Genomic DNA, 23,357 nt, shown 5'->3' with positions numbered 1-23,357 from the left:
CTCCTGCCACAAGGGTAACTTGCCAGAACAAGCAGAACTTCTACTCTGAGCTAATAGTTAACTGATTCTGAGATGAGTACAGAGACCACTTATCTTTCGATAAGGGAGCTTTGGTGGTTCTACATTGGCTTCCCGCTCAGTTTTCTTCGCAGTACAGCAGGCCTGGGGTGAATCGAGCAGTCTCATCTGACAGTGTTGGATGGGGCCTATCCATTTATTTTTCCTGAGAAGATTTGAGATCTACAATTGATTTTTTTTTTCTCTTGGAAAGAAGCATCCTTCAACTTTATTGGGCCAAATCCTCAAATCGGTCATCACTCTCACTCCTCCTAGCTCATTTGAAGAGAATATCTCCAGACTAGGAAGAACTTACCTGCTGAGCTTTCCTGTAGGACCTTATAAATAGAACTGAGACTAACTGCCAAATGTCTTTGTGGCTATGAACTGAAGAATCTGAGAAAAGCTTGATGAGAGGAATGGGATAGGAAAAGGGGGAGGCCATGCTAATTCATATATGTAAAAGAACATGAGTGGCTTGTGCCAATCCACAAAGCAATTTGAACTCTACAAACTTATAACGGATTCATCAAGTGGCTATCTCCTGAATGGACTGGACAGTTGGGTAGATGCACTATTTTCTAAGACAGGCTAGCTCTTAAATGCTACCGTTCATCTCAGAATCACAGGCAGGAAAACACAAGGGTAATTTAGACTCCTGACCTTGAGGCTGCCTATTTTACTTGTGCGGCAGATCTATATCTCCCATTCTGACATTGTCTGGTTATCTGAACAACTACTGCTTCCCTACATTTCCCTGGCAGTAAAATATTAATGAGATGGATCAAGGCTTTCACTGGCTAACATCCTGTTTCTCAGTTACCAAGAGGGCTCTATAGAGTAAGCCATGGAGTACTGAATCAGCCAAGTAAATGTGTGCTTGCTCTCCCTTTTTCAGGGGGCTCTTATTATTGGGAATACCCCCAGATTTCATTTTTGTCTTGTCATCTCAGGATTTGCAAGGTCTGTAGTAGTTTTCATGCAACAGGGATTTTGTATCATCCCATTGATTATGAGTGACCCAATGGTCAAAAGGAAGGGTTTGGAGACGGTCTGGAATTCTGTTTGTTCTAGATTATGGCATGGTAATCAGCCAAGAAGAGGTTTCTCCTATTTCTAAGGGTTGAACTCCATCTAGAGTTGGGCTTTGTGGTTCCCATGTCTCATTTTGCTACGTTTCCCTATAAGGATCATGAGCATCCAGTAACTGCAGATCTAAAGCATGAGGAACCCAGATATGGAATATGAATGAACACACACTCTCTCTCTCTCCCTCCCTCCCTCAGTTTTCTATACACATCCTTAGACTGTAGATTGCAAACACAAAATTAATTCTATTTACTTCTAGGTTTTGCAGGTGAAACTTCAAGGTTTTTTGTTTTTTGGTTTTTTTTTAAGACACATAGCAAATAAAATGTTGGTAGGAGCTAGCTGGACTCTCTCAAACTTGAAAACATGTTTGTGTAAACTGTCTTGTGTAAAGTAAGATGTTAAAAATGAAATTGAATAGCATTTGCATTCATGCCAGTAGAGGGAGCTTCTATCAGTATCTCTTGGGTAATCCAGCATAATATTACATTCAAAATAAGGGTGTTGAGGACTAGTCGACTATTGAATTCTCCCCCCCCCCCCACCGCCCCCTTGCCACTTCTGTCAGAGGCAGCAAAGGGAGGGAAGAAGGAGTACTTCAAAGCAGCAGCGATGCACAGCTGATCCCTGGCTCACCTGTGCAGCGCTGCCGCTTTGATCAGCTGTGCATCGCTGCCACTTTGAAACCCCAAGGCGAGGGCAGCCACAGCACAGCTGAGCCATGGATTTCAAAGGCATTTCAAAAGAACAGCGCCATGGAGCCTGGGGTCAGCTGGGGACTCCTCCAGAACCTGGGATCAGCTGAGAAGTGCTGACCCCGGATTCCATGGCTCCCCTGCTGACCCCAGGCTCCATGGCTTTGAAATGCACAAGAGCCCCCGCTGGGGACTCTTGTACATTTCAAAGCAGGCATGCCCGCGTGCAGCCCGGAATCAGCGGGACTTCCCACTGGCCCCGGGCTGCACGTGGAGTTCTGCATTTCTCCTTCGAAATGTACAGGAGCCCCAACGGGGCTCCTAGGCACTTCCGCATTCCTCCTTTGAAATGTATATCAACTAATTGAGTAGTCAGTGGAAATTCCATCGACTACTTGACTAGTCAATTAACCCGAATTTAACATCCTTAATTCAAAAACCCATTTGATCCATAGTGTCAGTCATATGTGTTCATATTTTGCAAAGGTAAAATCAGTAACTGTACAGGGTAGGCAGTTCTCCCATTTTACTCACCCTAGATTTCTAAAATTCCTGCTTGTAGGTTGGTGGCAGTTTCAGTAGCTGCCATAAAAATCACTTGTAACTTCTGGTGACAGCAGTGTGGGGAATTATTGCCAGATTGAAGCATTAGTTCTTTATTGCATATAATATTGCATCAGTTGAGAATTCAAAATGAAAATGTACTGTACTATATAATCAACATAAATGAAATAGAATTTGTGCTAATCTTTATATTATAAACATACCTCAGACTGTTTTAGAGTACGTTCAATACTGGTCCTTTAATATAGGTTAAATAGGCACCAATATGTGTGGGTTTTTGGGAAGGGGTATCTAAATTGGTTCATATTAGCCTGTATAACGCAACACAAAGCGGCTATAATGGATAGGTCTACACTTAAGGCAGTATGCAGCAAACAGACCTTGTATACCAAACAAATACAGGTATAAACAGCAGTGTAGACTAGTGGTGGGCAATGTGCTGGCCAGCAGTTTCCCTGTCTGTTCCCCTCCCACACATACTTCTCTGGTTCTGGGGCATAGAGCCGTGCAATTCCTGTGCCTGCCCCTTCCTCCCAGCACTTTCAGAGTGCATAAATCACCTGATTAACGCTCTGTCCCCAGTCCTTCCTCCCTGGAGCTAGAACGCCTCAAACAGCTCTGAAGTTGCTAGGTGGGAGAGGGACAGCATAGGAAGTGCAGGGTTTGGTGCCCTGATCTGTGAGGGTCAGGCAGGGCATTGCAGGTGGAATCCCAGTGGGCTGCAGGTTATTGCAGCCCACTGAGTTTGGGCCACTTGTGTGTATCACACTCTATTTTTGGTTGCTCATTGCTGGTATAGACACTACAGCACTGCTTATGCGAGTAAAGAAATGCCAGAACCCTAGGGCACAGGTGGGGAACCTCAGGCCTGGGGGCTGGATGCGGCCCCTGGCTTGCATGGATCCAGCCCCTGAGGTTTCAGGGTCCTCCTCCCCCTCTCCTCCCCGCCCCCTCCTCCAGTAACCTGTGCTGGTGTTCCAAAAACTGGGGAACTTGGAGCTGGAGCACACAATCTACTAAGCTGGGCCCCCTTAGGCTGTGGTATGGAAGGGGAACATGGGGAGTGTCTGTCTCTTTAGTCAGGGGCCACATCAGTGAGTTCTTTTTGTTTTGTTTTTGTTTTTTGCTTCTCACTTGTGTGGTCCCTGCCGGATTTGATTTTGGGGGGGGGGGGTCAGTGGCCCCTGACCCAAAAAAGATTCCCCACTCCTGCCCTAGGAGATCCCTGCATATGTCTATACATGCCCCAGCTGAGCCTCCTACATCTACACTTTATTTTTAGAAATATACTGTCCTGCTGCCAGAGCCTTTCACTACCACATGTAGCTACATATAGCATTATGGCTACAATCTATTTTGCCCTATGGCATGTGGCTACCCATATTCTACATGCTGCTGCAAATATAAATTAGAAACTGGCCAAATCACATTTACTTACTCTCCTAGAAGTAGAAACAAATAGACTAGCAAACAGATGCATGGAGTCTTATTTGCCTTTGTATAGATATCATGTAACAGGTTCAGGCAAACTAAGTAAAATTGCCAGGTTACAAATCCTTCCGATGGCTCTAACTTGATTAGGTCTGTGTGGCTTTGCCTTTATACATCCATGTTTGTATTATGCTGGCTAATCATATCAAGGAAAAGGTAGGCAACACAGTAATACCTTTTATTCTTGTGTATCTTAACTCTGTGTTCTTTGACTTCTGACTATAATGTAAAGGTCATTTAAGGGCATACACAGAATAGGATGGTTATGAGCTGGTCTGTCTTTTTTTTCTTGCTTAATGGGAATATCTGCATGATTTTTAGGATGTGAGGTGGATTTCAACAACTGGTAGGATTGAGAGCTTCTTAATTAAATGTTCACTTTATCTTATGATAGACCTGCTGGCCAGAACATCAAAAGATTGAGACCAAAAAAAACAGGCTCTTTGATTTAAGTCACTATACATTGTGCAACATCATAAAATATGACTGACCTTAATGAAAATGAATTTGGCAAAATGCATGAAAGGTCTGTCTATTGCCTGATTGCTGGAAGGTGCCCATGGTTGACCCATATCTTGATCTGACCAATCCATAAGCAAATAAACTTTAGAGCTGGACTATTATTTAAAATAAAAATAGACTAATAACAGGGCACACATTGCATGCAATACTGAATAGCTTAAATAAAGGCTGGGGTGCTCACAGTATCTACTGGATAGGGATGTTAAGTTTTAAGTAGCTAATCGACTAGTCGATGAATTTTCCATCAACTAGTTGATTAGTAGATAAGCAGGGGGAGCTTACCCCCTAGGAGCTAACCCTGCTGCAGCTCTGCTTTTTAATTGTATTAAGAGCCAGTAGGCCTACTGGCTCTTAATACATTTAAAAAGCAGAGGCGCAGTGTATGGGACTGGGCACAAGCTGGAAATCAGCTGATTTCTGGCTCATGTCCGGTCCCTGATACTCCCCTACCTCTTGTGGAGATAGTGCTGAGGGGAACCGGCTTTTAAGCTGGCTCCCCCCAACACCGGCTCCTGCTAGAGACAACAAGAAGGGGGAGGGACTAGTCAACTATCCGATAAGTTTTTGCTTATCAGATAGTCAACTAGTTGCTTACATCCCTACTACTAGCCTGACTGAAAGCACATCTAAATCAATGGAAACATTGCCATAGATTCCAGAGGGCTTTGGATCAGAGCTGTAGGAGAACTGCTCATATTCACTTTGCATATATAGTGCTTAAAAGAGCACTTAGGTTGCAAAAGGCAACCTGGAGCAGTTAGGGAAGCACCCTAATGGCTTGATACTTATGAATATTTTGTGTTTTCCATTTAGAGTGGTGCTAAAATCCTTAAGCAGAGAACCTGACACTGATCGTTGGAAAAGAAGATGATTTCAATTAGGAACACAAACTTGTAATTTTTAGGGAACTGCCAGACTTCTAAGTGGCTTGTGTCAACCAATATAAGATGACCGCTGTCCTTTAACAATGGTAAAGATTAGGAGTTTCACACATTGTATGTTGCAAACACACCATTACATCACCTGGGAAGACTTAAAAGTATCCAAAGTTAACACTACTCTATCCTATGCTTTTTCCTCTCTGCAGTGGCAACTGATGGAACAGTCTTTGCAGTCTGCTTCATTACACAAGTACAATGGTGCCATTGTACATGCTGTCACATGTCATGCGGTGTCATAAGTCTTTTTGAGTACATCAGTGGAGTTGTTTACTGTAGAATTTCATCCTGATTTTTCCTGTCTTGGTATCCAAACTTATTTTCCTGCCTCTTGTTAACCTTTTGAATGTTTTAGTTTTCAAAATGTCAGATTGCCCCTCTATATAAGTGGACTTCTGGTTAACAAATGTATGAAGAATGTACTAGTTGGATCATTGATAGTTTCAAAGTTATATATACATACTAAGTACACACTCAGGGTATGTCTACACTACCCCCCTAGTTCGAACTAGGGGGGTAATGTATGCATACCGAACTTTCTAATGAAGCCCGGGATTTGAATTTCCCGGGCTTCATTAGCATAAAGCCGGCGCCGCCATTTTTAAAAGCCGGCTAGTGCGAACCCCGTGCCGCGCGGCTACACGCGGCACGGACTAGATAGTTCGGATTAGGAAGCCTAATCCGAACTATCTAGTCCGTGCTGTGTGTAGCCGCGCGGCACGGGGTTCGCACTAGCCGGCTTTTAAAAATGGTGGCGCCGGCTTTATGCTAATGAAGCCCGGGAAATTCAAATCCCGGGCTTCATTAGCAAATTCGGTATGCATACATTACCCCCCTAGTTCGAACTAGGGGGGTAGTGTAGACATACCCTTTGAGAATATTGACAGTGAAAAAGCATGAACTGTCCAGGTGAGCCTTTAGTAGTAATAGTCATGTTGGCAGAGAGATGTTAAGTGCTACTTTACCATATATCTGAAAGATTCTGTCTGATAAGCATACTGTTGTGTGTCTGTTGTCTGAAAAAATAGCCAAGGTGCAGACAAACTTTTAGGTCTGCTACTGGATCCTTCCTTAACATTTTGTGGTAGCTCTGTTTCCGCTGGCACTCATTCAGTTGCAATCCTCCTGTTGTTCTTCTGTCCCTCCCCCTGCAAACCTATTTCTTTTGCTCACTTTCCAACATCTTAGACAGTGCAAACTTGTCCTGTGGTAACCTAGCAGAGAGCTTGCTTGCAGACCCATTAAGAACAAGATTAGTACCCTTACTGTCAGTTTAAGTTTCTGGTGCATTAATGTACAGGAAAGAGTGCAGCAGCTAAAGAAAATACTACTCATGTTTTTCTTGGGTCAAGTAACTTGTTCAGTTGTATGTTCTGTACTCTGATGCTCCCGCATGCAGCCCAGCTCTCATTTTTAGATGTGAGAGAAGATTAGAATAGCCAGGAAACATTGCATCTCTGCATTCCCAAACAGATATAGATTTCACTTCGGGTAATTCTTTCTCCCTCAGATTTAAGGGTTAAATTATTTTTTCTATTGGCAATGGATATCTTAACTTTAACCACCAGTACCTGGAAAGAGAAGCTGCATCTCAGTGGCATAAATCTGACAACACATGAAAAGTTGTTTGATCTACTATTGTTATTCTCAGCATGATAGCATTTGTGAGGCAGCATTGTGGAAGGGAGAAGTGTTTAACTGAACTCTGGTAAATTATCTGTGCTTCTCAGTTGACTTGAATCAGCTTTGACTATTGCTAATTGTAATAATTTTATTGAACTGTTTTAATCTTACACTTGCACTTTGCCAAACTTGGTAACATAAGTCTGTTTTTAAATCTTACTTTTTGAGATGTATAGAGAACAATGTGTATGTATTTAAACTTTGGTCTGTCTTTATCTTATAAAAACTACTGAAGGACTAGTGTTTTGAATTGTGTATAAAACATTCAGCACTGTCAACTGACTTCTCTCCTGGCTGAGTAAGATTGGATAACTAAATTTAGAAATAGGGATCTCAAGTGCAGTTGTTGGGTGTTGTAGACACATGCTAAAGAAGAGTTCCACACATAACTAGATTGTAGATTCTGGAAGGAAAAATTGATTACAACAAGGTTACAAGTCTCAGAGCCTGAATTTACAAACAAGGCTTCACGTTTCTCTTGTGTTTTGAATAAATCACTTGTAGTTTTTCCACTCTTTTCTCAGTGCTGTTTCTCTTTTATATTAGCTCTAGTGTCGGAGAGTGCAGTTTCTACATCTGAAGAACAAGACAAGTTACTTGACAAACCAAAACAGAAAAAGAATCGTTGTTTCATGTGCCGGAAGAAGGTGGGACTTACTGGTAAGAAATATTTCATTTTCTTTCTTAAATCCAAGACTAGGTTCTGCAAGTAATATCAAAAGGACCAAAATCTGCCTTCAGATACATATATGGATTAGTCTGTTGACTCTGATGTATTTGAAGTAAAACTTGGCCCTAAGGTGTATTCAACCTGTATTGAAAGAGGACTTTTCATATGTCCTTGTTTTTAACTGTTTCATTTATTAAGCAAAACTATCTTCTTTACAAATGCCTGGGAGGGTTGAGGTAAATGTAATAGTCTGCTCATTAATCAGCCTTTGTAAGGAAGTGCTATGGTTCAATTTAAGTACAGGTTGAACCTCTCCAGTCTGGCACCCTCTGGTCTGGCAACATCCATAGTCCATCATGATTTTAGTTAGACAGATGTCCACTTATTATGGGTGTGGCCAAGTTTCCCACAGTTCCACAAAGTTTGTTTACAGCCACCAGTCCTGACTCTCAGTATTCTTCGTTGTTGTTTAGCTCTAATTTACCCCCTAAATGTCTTCTAAGAGCCCCATAAGCAGTGGAAATTTTGGCAATATTGACCTCTCATGGCCCAGCAAATTCTCTGGTTTGGCACTGGTCAGGTCCCAAGGGTGCCAGATTAGAGAGGTTCAACCTGTATTTGAAATAGGGATGTTAGGAAGCGAGTAAATAGCTAATCGTGTAGTTAATAGAATTTCTATCAACTACACAATTAGTCGATAAGGGAGGAAGCCTATGGGAGTTGCCCCCCCCACTGTGGCTCGGCAGATTAAAGGTAGTGAGAGCCAGGCAGGCAGCCCAGCTCCTATTACATTTAAACTACAGAGCCACAGTGAGAGTAGCTAGCTCCTGGACTCAGCACGAGCCAAGACTGGGCCGAACTTGCTCAGTCCTGGCCCACGCTGGGTCCAGCAACCCTTGTCTGTGGGGAGGGTCCAAGTGGGGAGCTGGGACCCACCACAGACAGGTGCTGTTGCCGGAGCAGCCTGTGCCCGCTGTGAGCCTGGGCCTGCCATAGGTGGAGGGTGCTTCATGGTTACCTTCCCTGATGCCCCTCTCTCCCCCCTCCTGCCCCCCATGCAAGGTGGGGAGCAGGTGACACTGCAGAGATGGTGCTGGGGAGAGCTGGCTTTTAAGCTGGCTCCCCCCAGCACCAGGTCATGCTCCCCCCTCCCCCGCTTACTACTTGAACTGAGACGGAAGCAGCAAGAGTGGGGGAATATGAATAGTTGACTCGACTACCGGATAAGCCTAGGCTTATTGGGTAGTCAACTACTCGCATACGTCTCTAATTTGAAAATCACTTGAGTCGTCGTTCCATTGTGTGGTAACTGGGAAATGAATATCTGCAGCAAGTCTTGAGGGAATGTAAAGATTATATCTTTTGTGCTTTATATGACAGCAATCTTAGAAGCAGAATGTGCCTTTGACTGACTGACTGACTGACTGATGACCAAGATTAGTTGATACCAAATGAGAATGTATTTAGGATTTGAAAAAGCAAACCAGTAGAGTGAAGTGATCTTAATGGGTCAATATTTCTGTTCACAGGGTTTGAATGCCGATGTGGAAACATTTACTGTGGTGTGCACCGTTATTCAGATGTACACAGTTGTTCTTACAATTACAAAGCTGATGCTGCTGAGAAAATCAGGAAAGAAAATCCTGTAGTTGTTGGGGAAAAGATTCAGAAGATCTGAACACTGCTAATTCTGCTGGAATATAAAATCCCCTGACTATCTGCAGATTAAATTGACTTGAGCTTTTTCCTTAGTCATCAGGAATGTAGAGCAGTGTATCTTGCCTAGACCTTTTAATCATGCATGTCATCAGAAGAATAGATTTTTGTTTTTGTTTGTTTTGAAAATGACTCAACATTTATTTTCATTGCAGTTTTTGTGGCTGAAGACTTAAGTAAACTTTACAAGTATTATCCTTTAAGATCATTTTAATTTTAGTTGAGTGCAGAGGGCTTTTATAACAAACACAGAGAGAACCTGGGAGGGCTGTGCTTTTCCAGTACAAAACGTGCATGCATTAACTTTGCAGTTTATTTTCTTGTATAGCTATTCTCTGCAGCACGATTTTCTTTTTTGGTAATGCCTCATGGCACAACTAGTTATCAGTAACTGAATGTATTTTAATCATTATGGCTGCTTCTGGTTTTCATTAACAAAAAAGGTTATACATATTAGCATATTAGCTTGTTTGCACCCACTACCTATTTATGTATGAATCATTTGTAATGAGAGAGTGTGTGCTGAGATTATAAGTTTGTGTGGTTTTTAAAAAAAAATAGATTTTGTTTTCGTGTGTGTGTGTGGGGGCGGGGTAGGCTAGTATGCACTTCATTGCTGACTGAAGGTTTCACTGGGATTACATTCATCAGTCTGTATGTACACACATGAAGAATGATCTGAAGTAACTGTGCTGTATTTATGTTTATCCAGGTCTTAACTTTGATTAAATAAAATTTTAAAAAATTGGGTTATTTTATGTTGATCACTGGTATCTATTACACCGATTGTTATTCAGCCCTTTATTTTGTGTCTGTTTTTTTTCTGGTACAGCGCACCTGATACCATTAGCAGCTATGGAGAGCTGAATAGGAATTAAGCTAATTATTACAGTAGGTAAAATAAATTCAGAGAATAAGTAACATCTACCTATTGAAAGACTGGAGGGGATAAAATCATTGTCATTCTTAACTTGGGTATTGAACAACACTTTGTATGTAGTCAGTGACTTCCCTTCCCTCCCCCCTCCATGTTTTGTGTTCTGCAATGACATAAAATTGCCCTTTAAAATAGGCAAATGTGATCACAAAATCATAAAAGGCAACAGGAATGCATGTGAACTTGTTTTTCATCTAGCTTCTTGAAACTGATAGTATCAGAGGTCCCAACTTTGCAGCTGGTGGGAGCCACTTCTGGCTTGGGGAACCAGGCAGTCACAGGATGATCTCTTAATTTGTTTGCTAAATTGCGTTCAAAGTAGTGAATCACACATTGTCATTCTCCTTGTAAACAATTGCTGTAGCTGTTAATTTATGATTATTTAAATATGCTAGGGAATTTGCTTTTGTGTATTTCTGATTGGGAGAGCGGCCCTTTGCTACAACTACTTCATTAAGAAATGATCTATACTATACAAAGGTTAGAAAACCCATAGGCTGTGTTTCAAATTTAGTTTCCATTTAATGGACCTAGTTGCTTCTGAATCAACTTCTCTCACCCGATCTGTGAATCATAGCTGCCTTTCTTAACAAGTCTTGGAAAGTCTCCTTGCGTACAGATGTTCACACCCACCTAATCACCAATGTCAGTTTAAAGGCTATGCGATAGCTGTATAGTGCATGTGACTTTTTTGTAACTGCACGTGTACACTCACGCCATATTGGATTCTTTACAAAACTTATACATATGTAGAAATAGGACTCAAATTCCTCTCTGGAACTGATCCTCCATTTGCATTTCGCTTGATGAATCTTCTGATTTAACGACTTTCAAATATTTGTGGAACAAGTGAGATTTTGTGTGCAGTTACTCAGGATTCAGGGTTTGAGCTTTGATTAAAGACAACTAACATTTTTAAATGTTGAATGCATTCTTTAAAATTCGGAACATTTGAGTTAAAGTATAAGTACCTCCTATGCCACCTGATGTAGCAAGACACTTTTTGCAGTGTTTTGTATGGTAATCTATAACTTCAGATGACCGAGAAAACCATTTTGCACCTAAAGGAACATTTCGTAGAGGTTTAACTTTGAAAATCAGATATGGACTTTGAACCATGCACTCCTTGACTCTGGAACATGAGAAGGGAGGACATGAATCAAGGTTTTTCACATCAAGATATTTCACCAGTCTTTTTGGGTTAAAGAATATAATTTATTATGCTTGTGAACACATCCACGTATCAACACATGATGGCATCTGTTTCATGCAATGGTATGGCATGATAGTCATATTTCCCTGGATTATTTTTGCTTGCCATTTTTACTCACCCTCCACCCAATTCCAATCTGCCCAATTCCCTTTCTTTTTTCTGCATCTTCCTTTGCAAGTTTTTGACCCCTCTCCTTTATTATCTCTTCCCTGCCCCCCATCAGCTTTCCCTTCATTCCTCTTTCTGTTCCTTTTTCCCCACAGCTTCCTTTCTCTTCTTCCATCCCTACTACATGTTTAACACAGTGACCCATCATTGGGTGTGTTTGTGCTGCTGCAGTGACTGACAAGAGAACAGGCACAACATGCATAAAGAGAAGCTGGCTTAAAAGGAATTGCTACCTGTCTGTTCTGTGGAGGAGAGGGAAGCAGAGTAAGGCTGACATCCCTGAGCAAGGAGGAGGGAAACAGCTGCCTTTGGAGCTCAGTTGCTCCCTTTGCCAGTTGGTTTTGCACTTACAACATACAGCAGGAGCCATTATGCCCCTATCTTTTATGTTGGGAGCCACTACCCTTGAACAGCAGGGAACTAGAACTTAAAATGCTTCTATTCTAAAATTAGATTGGGGTTACTAACAAAAATTAGAGTCAACCATATCCTATTCCTTGTCCATGCAAATCTATCTTGAACCAATTAAATAAGTCTTTGTAGCTTGGCTGATGAGAGTATGTTGTCGTCATCTTTCAGGCTTACAAAAATTGCTCTAGGAGTTAAGTGCTTTCCAAGACTATTCAATGTATACATGGGAAAACACTGGACAACATCCTTCACAATTTACTATTAATGCACTGAAATAGAAATAACACATCACACTGGAGTTTGATTTGGCTCTTTTAATGACAGCAGTATGACCATTGATGCTTTGCCTGATTCTAGTAGAGGAGCATTTAATTCCCTTTATACCAGAGCATCTGTGGCACCATTAAATGTTATACCACCAGAAATCCAAATTCTGGAGGGGTATTAAGTGTGTTTCAATTAAACACATTCTTCAAGCTGAATGCTGTAACTATGACTTTTTTGGTTTGGGCCTGGATAAAATCAAATCAGTTGTGGAAATGCTTAGCAATAAATGCTGGTTAGCATAATGTAGGAATTCAGATATCACAGAATACAATGATACTGCTGCAGTTAAGCATAGTACATAACTGAAAGCTAATTTTCTATGCAAAGAACATTCCTAAAATTACATGGGCCAAGGCCTCAGCTGCTGTAAACTAGCACAGCACCACAGAAGACAAACTAGTTGAGAGTCTAGTCCAGGGGTGGGCAATAATTTTTATGCAGGTGAGAGGGCATTCCAAAATTTTGGTAAGTGGTCAAGGGTTGCACTTTTCTGAGGAGGGCTTGCGAGGTCTAGGACTGAAATCGGATGCAGAAGAGAGCTTGGGATAGGAGGCTGGGGTGCAGGAAAGCGTGTAGGGTCTGAGAGGGAGTTTGGGTGAAGGAGTGGGTTATGCCCTAGGGCAGGGAGCATGAGTGCAGGAGAAGATTCTGGCATGGAGGAGGTGTGTAGGGAGGAGTACAGGAAGGGGTGAAAGATCTGGGGGGGGGGAGTTGTGACCTAGGGCAGGGGATTGGCACGCTGGATCCAGGAGCGGGTATGGATGTAGGAGAAGGATTCTGGCCTGGGGGATAGGACATAGGAAAGGGTGCAGAGTCTGGGAGGGAGTTGGGGAGGAGGGGCTGGGGTGCCAGAGTCAGGCTCTGGCCAAGAGTCACCTAAGCAGCTCCCGGTCAACAGCACTTTCAGGCAGGTTTACCTGCCAGCAGCTGCAGACTAGGGATGTAATAGTATAGACAATTAACTGATAAGCAAAAGCTTATTGATTAATGCTATAGACTACATGCATTTACCACCCCTTGCTGGTAAATTTTTTAGCAGGCTGGCCAGCAGCCCAGCTCAGTCCCGGTTTGCACTGGGTCCTGGACCTATTTCTATTGCTGCTCTTCATTTAAAGTATTAGGAACCAGGTGGGCACGCAGCCTGACTCAGTTCTAGCTCGTGCTGGTTTGGGAGCTCAGACCCCTTCGCCCCCGCACAGGGGCTCCCAGAGGACTATAGAATAGTCGACTACCCAATAAGAATTCATGAGGTTACTTGACTATTCAATTAACCAATATTTAACATCCCTAATCCACTGGCTGACTGTGCATATGGCTCTCTGTGCTGACGGGAGGCGGGATAGGGACAGGAACTGAGAGATTTTGCTGGGGGAGGGATGGGGCAGACTGCTGAAGCTTCTCCCCCCTGTTCCTGCAGCATAGAGAGCCAAAAAAGCAACCAACCGCTTTGATTGGTACTGCTCCGTACTGCTAGAGTGGATGCAGGCCGGATCAAAAGGCTTGGCAGGCTGCATATGGCCAGTGGGTCGTATCTTGCTCACCCCGGTCTAGTCCTACAGTTCCCATGTTAAAGAGCAGAGCAAAATAAATCCATGCGATTGTTCTTTATTTAACTAATCTCATCCTCTCCCCCACCAAATCAATTTGGAATAATCAACTTTGTGGTTTGATAGCTGGGAGTCAAAATCTTTATTGAAAAGGTATCTTTCCCCCCATTCTACACCATTCTTCCTTCTTTTAAAAAGTCCTAGTTTCACATGCAGTCTTGTGTCCATGTGTAGAACAGCGGTGTTGATGTTCAGTTTTATTGCCTAGGAAGCACAGCGGGTTGGGAAGGACATGGGACAGTCAGGTTGTGCTTTTCTGTCCTTTGCCACTATTTGCAGCTATTCGCACTTCAGCGGGTGGAGATTGACTGATGGAATGAGTCAAATGGTCAAATGTGGTTTTTGTGGAACTTCTGTACAAATTCCAAATGAAAACTGTCTGATAGATGAGCTGCTGTGCCTAGGTTCTTGTTAGGTCATTTGATACTATCGCTTTCATAGCTAAGTGTCACTTCCAGATGGGAGCTAACTGGCTCCTAGTCTAGCAGGCGCACATCCCTGTAATGAAGGATTCAGGAAGGGGACAGTCTTGCCTGCAGTAACCATACAGTATTCTCTCCTACAGGCTTTAGCTAGAAATGGTTAATGGTGCAGAAGCCCTTGCTGCTGAGTCATGTAGAATTCTGGTATTCATTAACCATCTAGACTACAGACAGGAGCAGGGCTAAGGGAAGTGGGCTGGAAAGTGGCTTCTGGTTGGTTTGAGGCTGAAGTAGAGGGTGGGCCCAACAGAACCACACTGTCTAATGCAACTTGTGAATGCTGTCTTGGAGTGCTTGTGTGGGAGTGTGTATTCAGTATACCACAACTTGCCCTGAGCTCAAAATGTCTTTCATCCAGATAGAAGAAAGCTCAGATTTCCCTCTTCAAAACCTTCCCTATGGGATTTTTTCTACCAAGGAAAAGGTGAATTATCTGCTGCTTTGGCTTTGTGTGACAAAGATTGTTGCTGTTGTGGGTGAGTCTTTGAAGTTCAAAGGCTATGAATGGAGGAGAGAAGTTCTGTGGGGGGCTTTGTTTTGTTACGCTGTGTGGAGAACTCCAAATACCAGCTACAGGAAAAGGCCTGTGAGTCTGGGAATCTTACAGTTTAGCTAATTGCACTAGGAAGTTTCAACAAATATACTGAGCACTATTTCTTTAGAGAATGTTAACATTTCCTGTGAGTGCTTCCTATGCATGTAATATGGTCTTAATATTTTTTCTGTTTTTCAGTATAACAATTATATTTCGTTATGGCCCTTTGTGGTATTAAGCTTTCACTCTTCTTTACCAGCACCTTTTTCTATTATCTTTATGGCTGAGTTTAACCCTTCCTTTCTTCCCTCTCCTGAGAAGTCCCATTTTAACTTTTATTTTATCTGCTACTAATCTTAGTTGCAATGTGGAATATTCATTGTAAGCAATATGAATTGATGTATCTGAAAGATAAATTTGATTAAATAATCTCAGTGTAAAATATAATTAGGTTAGGACAGTAGATATTAAACTGTTTGTATCTTAAGTTTATAACCATTAAAACAAATTATCAATATTGGATGTCAATATACACAGTAAATATTCTTAAATCAAAATTTAATAAGCTCTTCAGCAGCATTTTTCTTACTTTGCATGTCAGTAAATTTCTAATATTGATGAAAAATTTTGTCTCTTCCTGTATAAACAGTGAAATTGATGTTTACCAACATTTACTGATTAAAATTAATGTCCTCTAACAGCATTATAATCTCACAGTTAAAATAACTGATGTTATTCAGGGAAACAGGTTACAAATTAACTTGTCTAGCCCTGAGATTTTTCTGGCAGGAGTGCTTGCTCAATAAACACCTAGGATAATATTTGTGCAAATCAGATTTGGGGCCTTGTTCAAAGAAGAAAGGCTTAAAACAGCTATGTTTTAATCTGTACTGGTTTTAGTCTTTTGAGACAAAATTGAACATTTGTGCTTTTGTTTGGAATGAAACTGGTTGTGATGGCTATATTTCATTTAAATTCTCTACTAGTTGGAGTTTGTGTTTTAATGACAAAACATCTTTATGGTTTTAGCACAGCTGTGATACAGAGGGTGTAGTTTGTGTCACTGCAAAAGTATCCAGGACAGAGCAAGTTCTGAACGGCGTTTGTGTAGGTCTATAAAATCGGTCACAAATAAACAGGTTTTTTGCTTTTGTTTGTTTTTAATTTCTATTTCTTAGTGATAGGCAAATACACACATGGAGGGAACCTTCCACACCAGCCATTCTCCTTTCCCAGGTGAAAGGATGGATCAGTGATGAGGGACTAGGTTAACTCTGATTCATTTTCCGCACTACCACAAACTTCCAGCGTAACCTTGGCCAATTACGTAGTGTCTCTGTGTGTCATCTGTAAAATAGCACTTGCCTACTTCATGGTGAGTGGGGTTAAACCCCTCAAAGATTGTGAGGCACTCTGATACTATGGCGATGAGGGGGTTGAGTATGGACGATGAGGACCTCTGGTAGATCAGCATCAGGGGTAAGGAAATGTCCTCCTTTTCCTCCACTCCTGGCAGATTGGGGTGGAAGGATGTCCTTCCATTTCCCCCCAAAAATAGTGAGGGGTTTGCCAAAAAATGAGTGCATCTTCTCCTTAAATTTTAAAACCGACAGCCTTTGTCCATTAATTACATCTAAGGTAAGATGATCACCAATGTATCTCCTCAACTGCTGCACCACTTAAACTCTGTACTCCATTGGTTTTCCGCAGAACCTCCTTCATAAGAGCATTATTGGCCATTCGTATAAACATTTTTTTCTCATAGCAGCCCCGTCACAGAATTGGGGTAGCAATTGGAGACCAGGTGTTGGATCTCAGTGCTATTAAACATCTGTTCACGGGACCAGTCCTTTCCAAACACCAGGATGTCTTCGATCAGGTATTTATCGTACCCTTTTGACAATGTCCTCCAGCGTGTTTTAAATGGAATGCCATTAGTGATCCAGGCTTCGAACCAGAGCATTGTGGTAACTTACATGTGAGTGCCCAAGTTGTTAGTTTGTCCCTCTCAAAAAGGGGGAGGGAGCATTGGGTTTGATTCACCGTTGTAGTATGTTAGGTTTATGTCCGTGTAACTCTGTTGAATGGAATTGCACTGGACTAAAACTGCAGTGAGACGGTGCTGGGTTGGCACTGTGTGCACATGGCTGCTCAGATGATTCTGCAGCAATCACAGGCCCAGATGCAGGAATTTCTTTGGGGGGGGTGGTTTTTTGTAAATGTGAACCACAAGTGTGCGAATGCACCCCACCCATGGGCCCCCAAGTAGGCGTGCTCTGGCTGGCAGAAACAGCACGCTGCTCAAGCCTCCCTCCCCTGTGCTCCGACCAGCCCCTCCCCTGGCCTTGCTTCTGGGGGGGGGGAGAGAATCAGCCCTAGCCTTTCCCCAGCCAACCAGAGCATGGGGGAGGGAGGCTCGGGCAGCGCGCTGCTTCGGCCTTCCCCCGGCCAGCCAGAGCATGCTTACTTGGGGGACTATGAGTGGTGTGTTGGCACCCTTCGCACCCCCATATGCACGGGCCTGAATCAACAGAAGCAGCATGTCATATGGTTTAGCTATGCCCCTTATTCAGCAAATCATGGGCAGGTGTAGCGGGAGATGCCCTTTGCTGAATTGGAACCTACACTGATGATGCATAAAGCCATTACAAAGAGCGCCTGCAATTAAAACCTAGCAGTAAAATAAATGACTCTCCTAAAGTTTTCTCCCACCTGATCATTAAGAAGTGCACTATAGAGTGAAATCCTCCTAGGCCAGATGGCTAGTACCAAGGTTTATACACCACTCCAGTCCCACTTACATGCCTTCATTTCTGGCATCTTCATGAGGAGTAATCGCCATGAGGAAACATGTTGGATTAAGTGGGATTTAAGCGATACATAGATCTTGTAGGCTCTCTGCATGTGGGTGAACAAATAATGTCTCTGTCTCATTACAACTAGCCTTGCAATTGCAAGCTTCTATAGTATTTGAAGATATAAGTCAGGGATGGGAAGCGAAAAATAGGGAGTGGGCCATATGAGGAGCCCCCCTTCACCTCAGTTGGCCGTAGGGATGTAAGCGGCTAGTCCCTCAATTAAATCGCGTCTCCCACCCCCCGGCTGCCTCTATTAGAGGCAGCAAGGGTGGGGAGCAGGAACCAGTGCTGGGGGGGAGCCAGCTTAAAAGCTGGTTTCCCCCCAGCATTGTCTCTGCAGAGGGCTGGGGAGGCAGAGGGGTAGCGGGGACCGGGTGCAAGCTGGGAATCAGCTGATTCCTGGCTCATGCCCAGTCTCAGATGCTTCCCCTCTGCTTTTTAAATGTATTAAGAGTCAGCAGGATCTTAATACATTTAAAAAGCAGAGGTGCAGCGGGGAGGGCCCAGCACGAGCCGGGTCCCTACAGCTGTGCACCAGCCTTTTAAATGTATTAAGAGCCTGCAAGCTCATAATACATTTAAAAGGCAGAGCCACTCACCCCACTGCAGCTCCCTCATGAATCGACTAGTGGATGGAAATTCCATCGATTAGTTGATTAAACTAAATGTAACATCCCTAGTTGGCCACAGCAACCTGCGGCCCATTGGGGTTCCACCTGTAGCTCATGGCCCCTTTGTCTTCACTCTCCCCCATGTGCCTCACTCACACTGGGGCATGGTGCCCTGCACTTCCTACATCTCCCCCTCCCTCCGAGCACTTCTAGAGTGCACAAATTACCTGATTTCATGCTCCATCCCTCCTCTTTCCCCCTCCCTTCCAGAGCTGGAACACCTAGGCATGTGGGGGAGGGAAACAGGTGGTTCATGGGCCACAGGAGGAGCCCCAGTGAACTGCATGAGGCCTGTGGACCCACTGCTTGCCCACCACTGATGCAGATGGATGATGATTTTATTATCCTTAGATTTATTTAGTACTTGGTTTGCAAGAGCACCTCTCAGACCAGAGGCCTAGGGCGATAGGTGCAGTACTGGAACCTAGCCTCTTCTCCAAAGAGTTGACAATCTTTAGTATGAGTCAAAGGACAACGGGTGCATGTCAACTGACAGGTGCAGGGAGCACGAAGAAACAATGACGCCCTGTGGATGAGCATGATAGTCATGGTCTCTGCACATAGAGCTGCTTCTTACTTCAAGATTAGCAATTTTTTCCCAGTACTGTTAACAAAAGAAATACCCACATGTACAGCAAGTGGAGATAAAAACAATTGTTCTCTCACATCTCTACCTTTTATATTGTGTTTTAGCCCGTCCTTAATGATTTCATGGGATTGGGCCATGAAGCTTGGAAGGAAGCTAGAATGGTTCTCCAAAAGCTACTGTCAGCCAATGAGCCAACGCTGAGAGACAGCTCTGAGCTACGGAAAAGGTGAAACATTTGGGAGCTGAACGTGACTCCAGATTAACTCTCGTGGTACTTCACTGCATGTACAAAGCACTTTTATTTGGCTCTTCAGTCTTCTCAGGCCAGGTCCACACTATGGACCCAGGGCAATGGTGCCCTGGGCAAGTGCAGGGGCAGCTCTCTGTACAGTGACCTTTCCTCCTCTCACGCCCCCTCCCCCCCACCACCTGGGGAGTGATGGGTGCCTGATGCAGGGGAGGAGGTCAGATTAAGGTATGCAATTCCAGATACGTAAAAAACATAGCTGGAATCGACATACCTCAAGCAGAGCTTCTGCACCATCCTCCCAGGGGGAGGTCGATGGGAGAAATGCTTCTACCAACATCCCTTACTCCTCATGAGGAATAGGAGCAAAAGTGCCGATGGGGGGTGCCCTCAGCATTTGATTTAGCTGGTCTTTGATAGACCCGCTAAATCGAACGCCAGAATATTGACCATCGCAGCGTAGATCTTCCCACAAGTGGAATCGTGGCCTCAGAGTCTTTGTGTATTTCAAGTGTGTATTCCCAGCTGGAGGCCATGTGCCCTGAGAGTCAGAGGAGAGGAGCAGAGTCTTGGCTGTTCTCAGTGAGGCTTACTGCACACTGCTGGTATATAAAAGGAAATAATCAATCCTTCACCTAAAGAGGTGTGGTAGCCTCTCTGGCAAGGAGTCCAGTTCTCTGGAGAAGGGCAGTTGAATGTCACTGTAGTTCCAGTCTTTCCTCCCTCCCCTTGAGACTTCATTTAACAGTGGCCTTGTGTAAATATTTAATATAGCTCTGGAGAGATGGATCTTTTGTGTCACTCGCAAGGCCTTTTGTAAGCTTAGAAGGCCCAATACAGTATCAACCTGAGGTAAGCTTTCAGGCAGGTTTCTTGCTATAATGAAATATTGTTTTAGCAGTAGAGTCTCATGCAGGGCTGGCCTTAGGTAAAATGGTGCCCTGGCCTTAGGTAAAATGGGTAAGTACAGGGGCAGCTGTCTATACAGTGACCTTTCCTCCTCCCCTCTGACCTGGGAGTGGTGGGTGCCTGATGCAGGGGTAGAGGGCATGCAGTGCTTTCTGCCACTTGGGGAGGTTCCCAGAGGTGGATCTGACCTAGCCGCAGGAACAGCTTGTGCAGGGGAGGAAGAAATCCTGTCCCTCATCAACCCAGACAGGACTAGCAACTGGAGTCCAGTGCGTGGTAGGAGTTCCCAGGTGGGGAGCCCCCAACGCTGCCCCTACCTGGCTCCAAGTCCAGCACTTGGGGGCTAAAGGAGCCTTGGCTGGCTCTGGGGATGGAGGGGTTGCCCACCCCCAAGACTGACCCTGGTCTCATCAATGCCAACATGCAGCATGAAACTCAGGGTATGTCTGAACGGTGATAATGAACATGAAGCTGGCCCATGCCAGCTGTCTTGGGCTGTAGCTGTGGGGCTATACAATTGCAGTGTAGATCCACCAGGTCTCAGAGTCCAGGCACTAGCCCAAGCCCTGTAGCTCAAGTCCTGGGAACTTGAGTCCGCTGTGGGTGTTTTATTGCAGTGTAGACTTAACCCCACCATCTGGAAGGGTCCAGCACACATGAGGTCAGAAAACAAGACTTCCTTAACCCCTACGCTAAGGAGAGGCCTTTTGAGCTTTCAGTATAAAGGCTTCAGAGGGGTAGTCAAGTTAGTCTGTAACAGGAAAAACTTAAACAGATAGTCTGGTAGCACTTTAAAGACTAACAAAACATGTTGATGGGTAGCATGAGCTTTTGTGGGCACAGCCCACTTCTTCAGATGACCGGAGTGTTGGACTTCCAACACTCTGGTCATCTGAAGAAGTGGGCTGTGCCCACAAAAGCTCATGTTACCAGTTTAAAGGCTGTTAGCTAGCCCTCTGAGACTTCTGAAGATGCTGTGTTAGTCTCTATCTTCAAAATTATGAGGAGTCCTGTGGCACCTTAAAGAATAACAGATTAATTTGGGCATCGGCTTTTGTAGGTAAAACTCACTTCATCCAATGCATCTGATGAAGTGAGTTTTACCCACAAAAGCGTGTGCCCAAATACATCTGTTGTTCTTTAAGGTGCCACAGTATTTTCATAGGTCTCTTGCAGGGGGGCAACTGTGTCGAAAACACTTGATTACACCTTCCATCCAGCAGAGGGCAGTGAGGGCACATACTAACCTGCCAATGCATCCCAGTGGATGCATTTAGTCTTTGTGTGGCTGTAAGGAAAAAAGTGAGATCTCCCAGGCATGCAACACCTTTCTATACACTAATGTACAATTTCCTCACAGGGGCTCGTAGAATCAGTTAACCACTTAAGTTAACAGCGGCCTCCATCTTCTGGGCACTTACTTTATGCACCAGGAGCTAGCAGAGAAATTCAGCAAGGTGACATTTTTCAGAGCAGGTACCAGAACTTAGTTAATACGAAATGAGATTCAACTTCTTCTGAGTCACCCCAGTGTGACAGCTACCACTTCTTTGAGAGATCACATCTTTCTTTTGCCTTTTTAGAGCATTTGTACCTCAGGTCTCTGCTATAATGCATCTTCCAGCTGAAATTGGTAAGTTTTGTGAACTGGTATGTACACAATTTGATTGTACCCACTGAGATTTTCATATTCCCCAAATGTTCTGCATGGTCAGCTTGTGGCTGGGGCAAGGAATGGGTGTAAAGTAGATGCTACAGACGGGGCAGATGAGGATTTTGCGGGGTCCAGGGCAGCACAATTTCGCGGGGTCCTCCCTTTGACATGGCGCATGCGCGGGGCTTCTTGAAGCCCGGGGCCCGGGGCAACCGCCCCGCTCACCCTGCCCTATATCCACTACCAGCTACAGATGATTCATTGCAGGTACCATCAATGACATCCCAAATAAAACCTGTGTGCCATGTTTTAATACAGATGTGAGGCCTCCAGAAATAACTTCTGCTAACTGAATCCGATCAAAGTTCCCTGGTGCCATAGGAATCCCGGAAGTCAGAACAATGTTTCCAAAAGCCTGTATGACCCCACTGGCTCAAAGCCCTTTTCTTTAGGCAGATGATTATCTTGACTGCCGAACACTGTGTCATGTAATTACAAATAACTTAAGGCTCAGTCATGCCATGTAGCTCTATCTTAGCACAGCAGTGTCTCCGTGAGGTCCTGGGTTTATAGAGGCTGGGTGTCTGGGGGACTTGAGCTCTCATTAGGTTAAATTATGATCTGACAATTCTGGAAAACACCAGAGCCACCATTTCCGTCCATTCCGATTTCTAAAAGGCTGGATGTCACTATACTATGTGAACACATATATTAGGACCGTCAGGTGAAAGGAGAGCCAAGATGTGTGTGTTTTTACGAGGCATCAAGGCTGATTTTAACGAAATTGATAAATCCAAACCGTGGAAGGGAGACAGAATGCAATCAGCCTTGTCTCTAACCTGTGATCAGCTGAATTTCAAAACGCTTTGCCACTGTGGCTGGTAAGTCTGTTTGCAATACTGCCAAACCAAAATGTCCAACCAGGTCAGACACCAGAAATCATGGGATTTAAATAAAAACACCTGTGGTGGTGTTCAGTTTTAGTTTCCTGGGGTTTGAGCCGTTAGGGTGCACGTGAATCAATTTTAAGGTTTTTTTCTGCAAATATAAAGGGAAGCCATTTTTCTTTAAATGAAAGCTGAGATTCTCACATCACCTGATTCCAGGAGCTGAGACTTTAACAAAATAGTATTTTAAATTGGCAACACTGGTGTCTTGTCAGTGACTCTGGAATTGGTACTAGACCGAGGACCTGAAGCCATGTGTGATATGGGTGGAGATAGGAAAGGGCAGAAAATCTTACTTTTTTATATATATATATTTTCCACTCTCACTGCCTACCTTTTGAATTCCTTCAAAACCACTAAGTTAATTGTGAGTTAAA

General features: G+C 43.7%; 2 protein-coding genes across 7 annotated transcripts in view; both read left to right on the top strand.

Annotated features, from left to right (window-relative positions):
• ZFAND6 (zinc finger AN1-type containing 6) overlaps positions 1-10,174 on the top strand; it is a 78,034-nt gene extending 67,860 nt beyond the window's left edge. For all 5 annotated transcript variants that reach the window (XM_025179550.3, XM_025179548.3, XM_089782064.1 and 2 more), the window contains 2 exons: positions 7,586-7,699; positions 9,239-10,174. In XM_025179550.3, coding sequence (XP_025035335.1) covers positions 7,586-7,699; positions 9,239-9,387 — 263 coding nt within the window. In that variant the 3' untranslated portion in view covers positions 9,388-10,174. The remainder of the gene's footprint in view (positions 1-7,585; positions 7,700-9,238) is intronic.
• Positions 10,175-14,565: 4,391 nt separating this feature from the next.
• Positions 14,566-23,357, top strand: part of FAH (fumarylacetoacetate hydrolase) — a 29,087-nt gene continuing 20,295 nt past the window's right edge. The window contains exons 1-4 of one of the 2 annotated variants that reach the window (XM_075897099.2): positions 14,566-14,994; positions 16,871-16,984; positions 19,328-19,449; positions 21,963-22,012. In XM_075897099.2, the coding sequence (XP_075753214.1) occupies positions 14,848-14,994; positions 16,871-16,984; positions 19,328-19,449; positions 21,963-22,012 (433 nt within the window). In that variant the 5' untranslated portion in view covers positions 14,566-14,847. The remainder of the gene's footprint in view (positions 14,995-16,870; positions 16,985-19,327; positions 19,450-21,962; positions 22,013-23,357) is intronic. The other variant, XM_075897100.2, reaches the window with a different exon arrangement.

Source organism: Pelodiscus sinensis, chromosome 14, assembly GCF_052426305.1.
Source record: "Pelodiscus sinensis isolate ZL-2025 chromosome 14, ASM5242630v1, whole genome shotgun sequence".
Classification (NCBI taxonomy): Eukaryota; Metazoa; Chordata; order Testudines; family Trionychidae; genus Pelodiscus; species Pelodiscus sinensis.
The sequence above is the reverse complement of the archived record's forward strand: the minus strand, read 5'-3'. Positions and strand labels throughout refer to the sequence as shown.